At 34.2% G+C, this 15250-nt stretch overlaps 1 protein-coding gene across 1 annotated transcript in view; it reads right to left on the reverse strand.

Moving 5' to 3' along the window:
* LOC143235787 (sterol regulatory element-binding protein cleavage-activating protein-like) overlaps positions 1-15250 on the reverse strand; it is a 120583-nt gene that overhangs the window by 35460 nt on the left and 69873 nt on the right. The window contains exons 17-22 of the mRNA XM_076473988.1: positions 13753-13895; positions 12515-12786; positions 7943-8058; positions 4691-5192; positions 3050-3135; positions 484-551 (exon numbers count right to left, since the gene is read on the reverse strand). Coding sequence (XP_076330103.1) covers positions 484-551; positions 3050-3135; positions 4691-5192; positions 7943-8058; positions 12515-12786; positions 13753-13895 — 1187 coding nt within the window. The remainder of the gene's footprint in view (positions 1-483; positions 552-3049; positions 3136-4690; positions 5193-7942; positions 8059-12514; positions 12787-13752; positions 13896-15250) is intronic.

Consider the following 15250-nt stretch of genomic DNA (forward strand, 5'->3'; position numbering starts at 1 on the left):
GTGCACCAGTTCATTCTGTCAGTTATTTCTACATAAACCTTACAACACTCCAATCTTATGTGATCTTTTTTATGAATGGCTACAGTACATTATTGTGTTTTTTACTGAGGTTTTTCCCAGTTACATGTGTGGTTTAAAGCAGAAACATTATATACTGTTACTGGATACATCACTAGTTACTAAAATATCTACCTTTAATCATTTTTACATATTGCACCATTAGAATATTTAAAAGGATTCTAGTATAGTTTTAATTTAATTTTTTAATTTGTATTTAATTTTTATTTTTAATACATTTAATATTAAATTAATAACGTGTTACTAAACCACACATGTAATTAAAATTTAATTGTAAAGAATGAAAACTTTAAACAGATTTAACAATTAGATCTTAGATAAACATTTAACAAATATCTAGTTTATTTATTATGTAAATAAAAACATAATTCATCCTATGTTTTGTAAATGATAACATGATCTAACCTTCATGCTGAGGTGATGCTGTTAACTGGAGAAATTCCAAAACCCCATTCAATCTGGCAACCACTAATCTGTAGAAGATTGAAAATAGCAAGTAAGTAAATCTAGTGTGCTATCATTTTCTGTGAACTTAAACCTATTAGTGAACACTGTTCCACTTTCCAGATTTTCAGCACCTTCTTATAGCTTAACATTCACAAAACTGAATAACTAATTTGATCTAACTCACATTTCATACTGCTCAACTCATTCCTAAAAACCATCAATAAGATTCTGGTCAGTAAACCACACTCGTCATCTGATGTTAAACCTCCCTCTAGCCTAATAATAATACAGATGTCTACACTAAAAACAGACTGAAACAATTTATAAAGCAATGAATAACACATTTTAATTATTTAAGAGCTATTTTCCAACTCATCAGTTTACTTGTTTTATTATGTTCATCCCTTCTTTTTTTAGTGTAATTAAATTGTTTATACACTTATATTAGACATACCTGCTCTTTAATAGAAATATCCAAACAGTGAACAATGTGGCTGTAACTCAATATATAAAATATGCATGGCACCTATGATTATGATCTCACAACCAAGTCTTAGGCATTGGATCTTCAGATCCCAGCCAAGGAAACATTCTTGCCTGACCCTGAATCGTGCCACTTGAGTTGATGTCTCCTCAGCTTTTCGGACTACGGGCTTTGGCCTGGCCTACTTCCCTTGTGCCGCCTTTGTTTCGCCCCCTTACTCACCCGTCATTTTCATAATACCCCATCTCACTTCATCACCTCAAACAAGTCAAATCAAATTACAAAAAAACTTCTATTTCAAGGTGAATAATCTACCACCAGTGGGGACGAAGAGGAACCACAACGTTCCTTACCACCCCTGTTGTGGAGAGAATTCTTCAGAGTTCTCTCTCTGTAAACTAAACCCCTGCCAAGTTCCTTTAGTTTTTTTATGATTATGATGTTTAAATATCATAACAATGAACCTCTATAATGATTTATAAATAAAACCCAAAGATTTTAAAAACAATGAAAGTTCACCATTTAGATAAGAAACATTCACACAATCAAAACACAAATACATAATTATGCCCTATCTGTGACACCCAATATTGATTCTCTTTTGTTTTTCTTTTAACAATGAAACTTCTAGTCAGGATGCTGATGACAGTATAACATTTTAAAACTATGGGTACACCTTGTTCTTCCATCATGTGAACTAAAACAGTACTATTAATAAAAACATTTTTAAAATTCCTCAAATCCAGATCTTATCATTCACATAATTATCAAGCTTTTCTCTTAAATTCACTTCCTCTATAACATTCAAAGGCAACACAAAAGCCAACCACCATGATAAAAAAAAACAACTATCTTAGCTGAAGATGACTTCTTCTGTGCTAAAATTTATACTTGTGTCTCCTTGTCCTATCAATCGCACTGTGCAGTATGAAAAACGACGTTAACATAATCAGATCTTAAACACCTCAATCACATCTATCCCAACTCTTCTTGTTTTCAAAATAAAACAATTTGAGATATTTCAATCTCTCCTCATATGACAAACTCTCCAACCCAAGTATCAAGCTAGTAACCATTCTCTGAACCCTTTCAAACAACTCAATGTCTTTCCTAATATAAGAAATCCAAGACTGAAAACAGTATTCCAAATGTTGTCTAACCACTGACCTATACAATGAAATAATAACCTCTTAGGCTTGTATTCACTATTGCTGTACATACAACCTAAGATCCTATTTATCATACCACAGAGAACAGCATACTGCTTGGATGGCTTTAGAAACTGATCAACTATTATACCAAAATCCCTTTTCTTTGTAACACTGCCAAGGTTATTCTCATTCAAATTATGATAAACCACATGCATTATCTTGCATTTATTATAATTAAAACACATTTACCATTTATTTGATCAACTCTCTAAATGATCAAAATCCATTTATACCAAGATGTCTGACATACAGACTATGGTCAACAATAGACTTGGTGATAAAAAAACCAACAGATGGGGCCAGAAGGAGGAGTACTTATTTGGAACTAGGCATAAAGCTACACAATAAGCTATCTATGCCTTGCCCATCATAGGTATGGAAACCTGGTTTCTAGCAGTGCGAGTCTGCATACATGCCACTGGAGGGCCAGAGAGAGAGAAGAAAAGTAAATTGGAAAATACAAATAAATGTTAGCAGAAAGAGAGATCACAAATAGGAGAATTCTGAGAGTGTAAAAGTCACTGACAAGAAGAGAGATAAACTAGATGTATAGAAGATGAAAGGTTAGAAGTTGAGAATTCTAGATGAAGGATAATAGTAAAGGGTAAAGTTAAAACAGAGGATAAAACTTGAGAAGATAATCAATTTAGGACACCAAGGACATCAGGGCAAAGAAATAGAGTCAGGCAGTAAAGAGGAACATATCCCAATGCTAGATATAACAGTCTGACCATACACAAGAGCAACCTGTAAGAAACACTAAACACGTACTTTTAACTTTTGAAGCCTGGTATTTGTAACATACATACATGGGTATGGCAGGTCTTACCTTCTTCCAATCATCTGAAGACAAGTGACTCCTAACTGACCATCTTCATATACTGTTCTCAGCACTCCAGCCACTGCATCCCACACCTAGTAAATATAATAAAAACATGGGATAAGTCCTCAGTCTTGGCCAGTGTGTGTCACACCTAATGAATATGGTAAAAACATCAAATATGAAAACATTTGTGATGTCAAATTTTTCAGGAAGCAAAACTTTTCAAAAAAATTGTTGTGCAGTGTTATTGGATACAGTAAAATGAGTGCACATGCCACATCATTCTATGTTCTGTATGGTTAGCAAAGCACAAATGAAAGGTCAATAAAATAATAACAATAATACACACATATATATAAATGTATAATGTTATAAGATATTCAGTCTATACATGTATGTTTTCATGTTATGATCTGTTGTCATTCTAAAACAAAAGAAGCATAATCTATCAAACCTCTACAGAGAGTTATTAGCTAACAAACAAAATATGAAGTTTTCTTAGGCAATGTTTCATAATTATCTGGACATTATAAAATTATTTAACATAAAACTTGAACATTTTCTGATATATAAAAGTATTTCTGATCTTAACATGAAAATTACTTAACATGTTGGACAGGAAACATACTAAAAGGAAAAAAAAAACAGCACGAGAAAAACATTGCTCAACAAACCTTAAGGCTTAACAATAAAAAAAACTGATATTTTACACATGAAAGCATGGTAATGATTACTGATAATCAGCCAAATTTCATTAGCATATATTAACTACTTTAAAAGTTATAGTATGAAAATATAACAAGCATAAAATAGTTACAAGATTGGTCCCAGGAACTGAGCCCATGCTAAAAGAGTTAAGCACCAATAGTTTACTGAACACTAAGTTCTATACAAGTCCACCTCAATAACCTTAAATAAACAACTTCAAACAGCTGTTACACTGACCGCTTTATACTGAAAAATATCCTATATACATCCAACTGATATTGTAAAGTAAACAAGCTCTTACATACAGGATGTTTGCATAAAAACTTACCTCAATACATTCACCTCCACAACCTAAAATAAGCCAGCTTATCCAAAATGTTTAAACAAAATCTAATCTCAATACATCCACCTCCACAACCTAAAACAAAGGAGCTTCACCTAAAATGTTTTCATAAAAACTTACCTCAATACATCCACCTCCACAACCAAAAACAAGCCAGCTTCATTCAGAATGTTTACATAAAATCTTACCTCAATACGTCCACCTCCACAACCTAAAACAAGCCAGCTTCATTCAGAATGTTTACATAAAATCTAATCTCAATAAGTCCACCTCCACAACCTAAAACAAGCCAGCTTCATTCAGAATGTTTACATAAAATCTTACCTCAATACGTCCACCTCCACAACCTAAAACAAGCCAGCTTCATTCAGAATGTTTACATAAAATCTTACCTCAATACGTCCACCTCCACAACCTAAAACAAGCCAGCTTCATTCAGAATGTTTACATAAAATCTTACCTCAATACGTCCACCTCCACAACCTAAAACAAGCCAGCTTCATTCAGAATGTTTACGTAAAATCTTACCTCAATACGTCCACCTCCACAACCTAAAACAAGCCAGCTTCATTCAGAATGTTTACATAAAATCTTACCTCAATACGTCCACCTCCACAACCTAAAACAAGCCAGCCTCCTTGACAGTCCATGCACCACAGAGGTTGGTAGCTCAGTGGAGAATGATGAACAGTGCCATGGTTCTTTGTGGTCTCCCTTGCTGTAATCTGAATTTCTTCATCAAGTTCATTTCCATCGCTCTGGTTCCTCTTATGACACTTCCATGCATCTGTTAGTCTGTCTTTTCCACAATGTTTCATATCTCTTGTTCTGGAGGCTCTGCTGAAGTCATAATCCTGTTTCATTGGCAGGAAGGAGAACCCACCAGTAAAATGATCATCTTGACTGGAGGGTTGGCTGATGACAAATTGAGAAGATGACTCCACCATCCTTCTGAGAAACCCAGGTGGTCGATATGTTGACTGTACAGAAAAGTAGTCCCCAGTTTCAGATGTTGGTGAAGAACCATACGTAGAATCTGATGAGAAGCTGCCACTGCCCCTGGTGTGAGTTCCAGGCTCTGGTTTGCTAACTAGAGGGCTGTAACACATGATATTTGTTAAACTTTCTTTACAGCAAAATTTTATTGAAAAAACAAAGGATAAGGTACATAAGGGGTGGATCATCAGCACAAAATAGAGAAAAGTTGTTTATTTTAATGAAGATGTGATAAGATACAGAGACATGTGAAGTAAAACTTCAGGCATATAAACAATTTCTAACTTTTAAAAAATTATAAAATTTATCTAATGATTAATACATTCAAAGAAAGAAAGATTGACTGAACAAGACAATTTTATTGCTGAAAATAAATAAGAAAATTTTAGTTGAATATAAATATTTTCTTTTCTGAACAGAAAGTTTTCATGGAATAAAGAAAATCTTTTCTCTTTTTACTCACAAGTACTGGCCTTAAAAACTCAGATCAGTAGTAGATAATAGAAATTTTATTTTTTTATTAGGACCAGCTTTAGCAATCACATCTCTTCAAAGAAGCTCAAACTAATTGCACAACTGTTATATCATGGAACTAAATGCCACATTTTGTTATGACTTAAAAATTAATACATCTCAGTTTTAAATACACTTCTAAAACCTTTAAAGCATGAAATCACAAGTGGTAGAGATTTTTGCTCATATTCAAAGACTGAAGACAAAGGGCATTAAAGGACTTAAGTAGTCAAAGGGTCTGACACACTTTAAAAAACTGTGTTCAAAATTAACTTAAACACTTCATAACTCAAAGTACAATGAACTAAAAGACCAATGAGAAAGTAGAAAAAACAACAAAATTACTACAATTCATGGTTTTACACAACATACAGTTCCTGTACTATAATATTACTACCAGAAAATAATAAAGATCGTTACAAAAACCAGAACATCAACAACAGCTACAAAAGTTTAGTCTTCAGAATCTAGAAAGTAATTTGACTTAAAGTGCAACAAAGCAAATTCCTATTTTCAGTGGATGTCGAAATACCAAATTATTATTATAAAACATATTACTTGGGCCTGAGAATTGTTGTCACATATTTACTATAAAACATAATACTACCTGGACCTGATGATTGTTATCAAACATTTACTATAAAACATAATACTAGCTGGACCTGATGATTGTTGTCAAACATTTACTATAAAACATAATACTAGCTGGACCTGACAATTGTTATCAAACATTTACTATAAAACATAATACTACCTGGACCTGATGATTGTTATCAGACATTTACTATAAAACATAATACTACCTGGACCTGACAATTGTTATCAAACATTTACTATGAAACATAATACTACCTGGACCTGACGATTGTTATCAAACATTTACTATAAAACATAATACTAGCTGTACCTGACAATTGTTATCAAACATTTACTATAAAACATAATACTACCTGGACCTGATGATTGTTATCAAACATTTACTATAAAACATAATACTAGCTGGACCTGACAATTGTTATCAAACATTTACTATAAAACATAATACTACCTGGACCTGATGATTGTTATCAGACATTTACTATAAAACATAATACTACCTGGACCTGACGATTGTTAACAAACATTTACTATGAAACATAATACTACCTGGACCTGACAATTGTTATCAAACATTTACTATAAAACATAATACTACCTGGACCTGATGATTGTTATCAAACATTTACTATAAAACATAATACTACCTGGACCTGACGATTGTTATCAAACATTTACTATAAAACATAATACTAGCTGGACCTGACAATTGTTATCAAACATTTACTATAAAACATAATACTACCTAGACCTGATGATTGTTGTCAAACATTTACTAGAAAACATAATACTAGCTGGACCTGACAATTGTTATCAAACATAATACTACCTGGACCTGATGATTGTTATCAAACATTTACTGTAAAACATAATACTACCTGGACCTGATGATCGTTATCAAACATAATACTACCTGGACCTGACGATTGTTATCAAACATTTACTATAAAACATAATACTAGCTGGACCTGACAATTGTTATCAAACATAATACTACCTGGACCTGATGATTGTTATCAAACATTTACTATAAAACATAATACTACCTGGACCTGACAATTGTTATCAAACATAATACTACCTGGACCTGATGATCGTTATCAAACATTTACTATAAAACATAATACTACCTGGACCTGACGATTGTTATCAAACATTTAATATAAAACATAATACTAGCTGGACCTGATGATTGTTGTCAAACATTTACTATAAAACATAATACTAGCTGGACCTGACAATTGTTATCAAACATAATACTACCTGGACCTGATGATTGTTATCAAACATTTACTATAAAACATAATACTACCTGGACCTGATGATCGTTATCAAACATTTACTATAAAACATAATACTACCTGGACCTGACGATTGTTATCAAACATTTAATATAAAACATAATACTACCTGGACCTGACAATTGTTATCAAACATTTACTATAAAACATAATACTACCTGGACCTGACAATTGTTATCAAACATTTACTATAAAACATAATACTACCTGGACCTGACGATTGTTATCAAACATTTACTATAAAACATAACACAACCTGGACCTGATGACTATTGTCAAACATTTACTATAAAACATACTATATGAAATGGATGACTGTTGTCAAACATTTACTATAAAACATAATACCTGGTTCTGATGAGAGTTGTCAATATTTACTATGGAACATAATACTACCTGGACTGGATGACTGTTGTCAATATTTACTATAAAACATATTACCTGGACCTAATGATTGTTGTCAAACATTCTCCTGACAATGCGTCCCAGACTCTTATGTCACCAGCCAAACAGGTACTGATTATTGTCTTTTCTTCTGTTAAGATATACTCAATTTCCTGAAATATAAAACATTAATGATGTTCAGAGAAAGTTTTCTTTTTCAATATGTCAGTAAATCTGATCACAAAAACCTGAAGAACAGCATCACTGTGGATGAACCATGGAAATACATGCAACAACAACAAGATCCTGAAGAATAGCATCACTGTGGATGAACCATGGAAATACATACAACAACAACAAGATCCTGAAGAATAGCATCACTGTGGATGAACCATGGAAATACATGTAACAACAACAAGAACCTGAAGAATAGCATCACTGTGGATGAACCATGGAAATACATGTAACAACAACAAGAACCTTAAGAATAGCATCACTGTGGATGAATCATGGAAATACATGCAACAACAACAAGTAAACCTATGTTTGATGTCTGATTTTACACAGAACAATTTTCAATGTTCAGTTATATTTTACCAGTAAGATTTCCTTCAACACTGGAACAAAAAATAAACTTCAAAGAACGTACTGTATCTAATGAATAACGTACAATCAAAGACACATGAAGTTGGTCAAAAAGACGCACAATAAAAGCATACAGCAGTAACATGTATTCAGTGGGATGTTCTTTATGTTTCCCTGTATTTAATGGAATATTCTTTATGTTTCCCTGTATTTTATGGAATGTTCTTTATGTTTCCATGTTTTGATGGAATGTTCTTTACTGTCCGTATGTATTTCATGATTTTTTTCACATACATTTAACAGAATGTTGTTTACATATATTTAACAGAACGTTTTCTTTGTTTACATACATTTAACAGAAAGTTGTTTACATATATTTAACAGAACGTTTTCTTTGTTTACATACATTTAACAGAAAGTTGTTTTCTTTGTTTTCATACATTTAACAGAATGTTATTTTCTTTGTTTACATATATTTAACAGAACGCTGCTTTGTTTACACATATATAACAGAAGGTTGTTTACAAATCTTTAACATGTTTTCTGTTTTCATACATTTAACAAAACGCTGTTTTCTTTGTTTACATTTATCTAACAGAATGTTGTTTTCTTTGTTTACATATGTTTAACAGAACGTTGTTTTCTTTGTTTACATATGTTTAACAGAACGTTGTTTTCTTTGTTTACATATATATATTTTTACTTGAAGTGGGTTTTTTGGCATCACAAGTCTTCTTTTAGATATTCACCATTATATTAGGCCTAGCATAATCTAGTGATTACAGAACTTGACTCACAATCTGTAATATACAGGTTTGAATCACCTACAACAAACAAGCTTCACTCTTAAGGTTGCTAACTGAATTAACCACCAGAGTATAAAAATTCTTATCTTTCAAACTGTACAAGGAGTCACAAACTGACAGAACTTCCATTCCTTGTCTTTTAACTTAATATTGTAAAGGAAGTTGGACAATAAAACTGCTGCACTTTTCTCATGTTTTTGCTCTGAATTAATTTCAAACCTGTTTAAGTTCACATTGTTTTTACATATTAAGTTGCTATCAAATACTGTAAGTTTTTGTAGAGTTTTCTTTATAACGATTAACATGACTGTTCGTCTCATAACTAATACTTACTGGAGATAATACAGTTGTAATGATTTACACTACTGTTCATCCCATAATCTATACTTACAGGTGATAACATAGTGGTAATGATTTACACTACTGTTCACACCATAACTTATACTTACAGGTGATAACATAGTGGTAATGATTTACACTACTGTTCACACCATAACTTATACTTACAGGTGATAACATAGTGGTAATGATTTACACTACTGTTCACACCATAACTTATACTTACAGGTGATAACATAGTGGTAATGATTTACACTACTGTTCACACCATAACTTATACTTAGAGGTGATAACATAGTGGTAATGATTTACACTACTGTTCACACCATAACTTATACTTACAGGTGATAACATAGTGGTAATGGTTTACGCTACTGTTCATCCCATAACCTACTTTGTACGCACTTTACTACTATCAACAATAGCTTACTTTCCCACACACCTTGCCACTATCAACAGTAGCATGCTTTCACACACACCTTGCCACTAACAACAGTAGCATGCTTTCACACACACCTTGCCACTATCAACAATAGCATACGTTCACACACACCTTGCCACTATCAACAATAGCATACGTTCACACACACCTTGCCACTATCAACAGTAGCATACATTCACACACACCTTACCACTATCAACAGTACCATACTTTCACACACACCTTACCACTATCAACAGTAGCATACTTTCACACACACCTTGCCACTATCAACAGTAGCATACTTTCACACACACCTTGCCACTATCAACAGTAGCATACTTTCACACACACCTTGCCACTATCAACAGTAGCATACTTTCACACACACTTTGCCACTATCAACAGTAGCATACTTTCACACACACCTTGCCACTATCAACAGTAGTATATCGCTCACACACACCTTGCCACTATCAACAGTAGCATACTTTCACACACACCTTGCCACTATCAACAGTAGCATACTTTCACACACACCTTACCACTATCAACAGTAGCATACTTTCACACACACCTTGTTACTATCAACAGTAGCATACTTTCACACACACCTTGTTACTATCAACAGTAGCATACTTTCACACACACCTTACCACTATCAACAGTAGCATACTTTCACACACACTTTGCCACTATCAACAGTAGCATACGTTCACACACACACCTTGCCACTATCAACAGTAGCATACTTTCACACACACCTTGTTACTATCAACAGTAGCATACTTTCACACACACCTTACCACTATCAACAGTAGCATACTTTCACACACACCTTGTTACTATCAACAGTAGCATACTTTCACACACACCTTGCCACTATCAACAGTAGCATACGTTCACACACACCTTACCACTATCAACAGTAGCATACTTTCACACACACCTTGTTACTATCAACAGTAGCATACTTTCACACACACCTTGTTACTATCAACAGTAGCATACTTTCACACACACCTTGTTACTATCAACAGTAGCATACTTTCACACACACCTTGCCACTATCAACAGTAGCATACTTTCACACACACTTTGCCACTATCAACAGTAGCATACGTTCCCACACACCTTGCCACTATCAACAGTAGCATACTTTCACACACACCTTGCCACTATCAACAGTAGCATACTTTCACACACACCTTGCCACTATCAACAATAGCATACGTTCACACACACCTTGCCACTATCAACAATAGCATACGTTCACACACACCTTGCCACTATCAACAATAGCATACGTTCACACACACCTTGCCACTATCAACAGTAGCATACTTTCACACACACCTTGCCACTATCAACAGTAGCATACTTTCACACACACCCTTGCCACTATCAACAGTGGCGTGCTTTCACACACACTTGCCACTATCAACAATGGCGTAATGCTCACGCACACCTTGCCACTATCAACAGTAGCATAACGCTCACACACACCTTGCCACTATCAACAATAGCATATCGCTCACGCACGCCTTGCCACTATCAACAGTAGGCATCGTTCACACACACCTTGCCACTATCAACAGTAGCATACGTTCACGCACACACCTTGCCACTATCAACAGTAGCATACTTTCACACACACTTTGCCACTATCAACAGTGGCATACGCTTCACACACACCTTGCCGCTATCAACAGTAGCACGCTACTCTACGACACACTTTGCCACTATCAACAGTAGCTTACTTTCCACGCACACTTTGCCACTATCAACAGTAGCATACGTTCACACACACCTTGCCACTATCAACAGTAGCATACTTTCACACACACCTTACCACTATCAACAGTAGCATACTTTCACACACACCTTGCCACTATCAACAATAGCATACGTTCACACACACCTTGCCACTATCAACAATAGCATACGTTCACACACACCTTGCCACTATCAACAATAGCATACCTTCACACACACCTTGCCACTATCAACAATAGCATACCTTCACACACACCTTGCCACTATCAACAATAGCATACATTCACACACACCTTGCCACTATCAACAACAGCATACATTCACACACACCTTGCCACTATCAACAACAGCATACTTTCACACACACTTTGTTACTATCAACAACAGCATACTTTCACACACACTTTGTTACTATCAACAATAGCATAATTTCACACACAATTTGTTATTATCAACAATAGCATACATTCTTACACAATGCTTACATAATTTCACACACAAACACTTTGCTAGCACAATCAATATCAGTGTACTTTCATACATGATTAGGATACTATATGCTAAAGAAATGTTTTAATAAAATGACTTAAATATTTACCTAAAGTTTTATTACTATAAGAAACACATACAAGCTTTTAAACCAAATATTGCACAATAGTATTTCCATTATACTTACTTCTGTGTTATTTTTATTGTTCTCACCTCTTTGTGTCCCTCCAGTTTCAGAGGCAATGTTTCCATAATGAGATAGGAATCAGGATCCACTTCTGAATAAACTTTATCTTCACTCTTGTTGCGACGTTTTGACCAAGAGCTACGCCATTCAGCATAGTTACGTGAACACATGCACCGGTAAAGGACAATTAAAATATAGATAATAAATAAAATACTTGGAACTGACAGTGCCAGAGCAAATGCAACTTCTGTTGGAGAAGATGGGTATGGAACATCAGACACAGGTCCATCCTCGACTTCTGAAATAATTTGTCTCATATAAAACTATTACACCAATGCAGTGTTTAAACAAATACACACAATTTTCAGCATTACTTGTATCATTATAATACAGTTACAGTTATTCTATACAGTTCAATATTTATATTCTATTATCGTTTCGTGTTACACAAAATATAGAAATATTGTACAAGAATATACTCTAATGTCACTGGAAAAAGATATAAAATACACTTTCTAATATCTTACAAATGTATAGAATCAATAATTAAGTATATATCAATGTTACATATAGTCATGGTAAAAAGGGATATAATACACTTTCTAAAATATCACAAATAGAGAAAATCAATGGGTGATAATGTTTTGTACAAAAGGATATAACCTGATGACCTGTCATGTAACATACTATTTTAATAGTATGTTATCTCATTCTGGACAAAGATGTTGGTCTATAATAAATTTCCAGTTCCAATTTAAGGGTTTGGTTTGCTTTGGATTTTTCACAAAGCTACAAGAGAGATCTGCACATGCCATCCCTAATTTAGCAGTGTAAAACTAAAGAGAAGGCAGCTAGTTATCACCACCCACTGCTAGCTCTTGGGATACTCTTTTACAACAAACAATGGGATTGACCATCATTTATAATGTTCCCACAGCTGAAAGGGCGAGCATGTTTGGTGTGACAGGAATTATAACCCACAACCCTCAGATTACAAGTCGAGTGCCTTAACCATCTGGCCATGCTGGGCCCAGATTCAAGGTAAGTACACACTACAGAGTAGATTTAACATGTTCCACATTGTGATTATAAAGTTCCATTTGTGTACTTAACAACTTAAATGGTTATCATTCATTTAACATTTCATATTTTCTATGTTGTCCAACTGAAAAGAAATAATTTAATGATGGAAAGTTGTATAAACACTATGAAACTTTACAGTTTTAACATCAACTAACAACCTTGTTCATATCAGTAAACTTACCCTGATCAACCTGATCCATTCCAGGTATAAACTGCAGGGCTGCTCTCAGCCCAATTTCAGACTCGGTAGGATGCCGCAGTTCCCGAGCTATACTGGGACTAATAGGAATAGCCAAATGTATAGGGGGCACCACACTGAGATACCTGATAAAAAGAAGGGTGTCATGAATAGTTTTTTTATTCTCTTGACTACGTTTAACACTGTTATGACTAGGTTTAACATTCATAAATAGGTTTAATATTATCACCAAAAGTTTACAAATAAGGCTAGGAACAAAAGGATGTAATGTACAAACAGTTTTAGTTTACATTGAAAATATTAATTTTAAATATTTCTAGAGATTTATTTAGATGCTAAAGAATTTTACAAGTTTCAAAAATTTCTGAGATATTTTCATTTTAACACACCTTCAAAACCAATGGCCAGAAAGCATGAAGTCAGATGCAGTGTGTAACAGATATCTGGTATATCACAATGTATGTACACACACAGTAGAAGATTACTAAAAACCAGTGATCAGACAGCATAAAGTTAGATACAGGGTGTAACAGATATCTGGTATATCACAATGTATGTACACACACAGTAGAAGATTACTAAAAACCAGTGATCAGACAGCATAAAGTTAGATACAGTGTGTAACAGATATCTGGTATATCACAATGTATGTACACACACAGGAGAAGATTACTATAAACCAGTGATCAGACAGCATGAAGTTAGATACTGTGTGTAACAGATATCTGGTATATCACAATGTATGTACACACACAGTAGAAGATTACTAAAAACCAGTGATCAGACAGCATAAAGTTAGATATAGTGTGTAACAGATATCTGGTATATCACAATGTATGTACACACACAGTAGAAGATTACTATAAACCAGTGATCAAACAGCATAAAGTTAGATAGAGTGTGTAACAGATATCTGGTATATCACAATGTATGTACACACACAGTAGAAGATTACTAAAACCAGTGATCAAACAGCATAAAGTTAGATACAGTGTGTAACAAATATCAGGAAGGACTAAAATAATGTTCAAGACCAGAAACAACAGACACTTCAGTGGTTGATGGAGCTGGAAGGAATTGATCAACACAGAAACAACAGACACTTCAATGGTTGATGGAGGTGGAAGGAATCGATCAACACAGAAACAACAGACACTTCAGTGGATGATGGAGCTGGAAGGAATGGATCAACACAGAAACAACAAACACTTCAATGGTTGATGGAGCTGGAAGGAACCGATCAACACAGAAACAACAGACACTTCAGTGGATGATGGAGCTGGAAGGAATGGATCAACACAGAAACAACAAACACTTCAATGGTTGATGGAGCTGGAAGGAATGGATCAACACAGAAACAACAGACAATTCAATGGTTGATGGAGCTGGAAGGAATGGATCAACACAGAAAAGACAGAGCAAGCAAGGACCATACAATAATTGTAAAAATGGAAAACATGACAATGTCACCCAACATTCA

Source organism: Tachypleus tridentatus, chromosome 12, assembly GCF_004210375.1.
Source record: "Tachypleus tridentatus isolate NWPU-2018 chromosome 12, ASM421037v1, whole genome shotgun sequence".
NCBI classification, from domain to species: domain Eukaryota; kingdom Metazoa; phylum Arthropoda; class Merostomata; order Xiphosura; family Limulidae; genus Tachypleus; species Tachypleus tridentatus.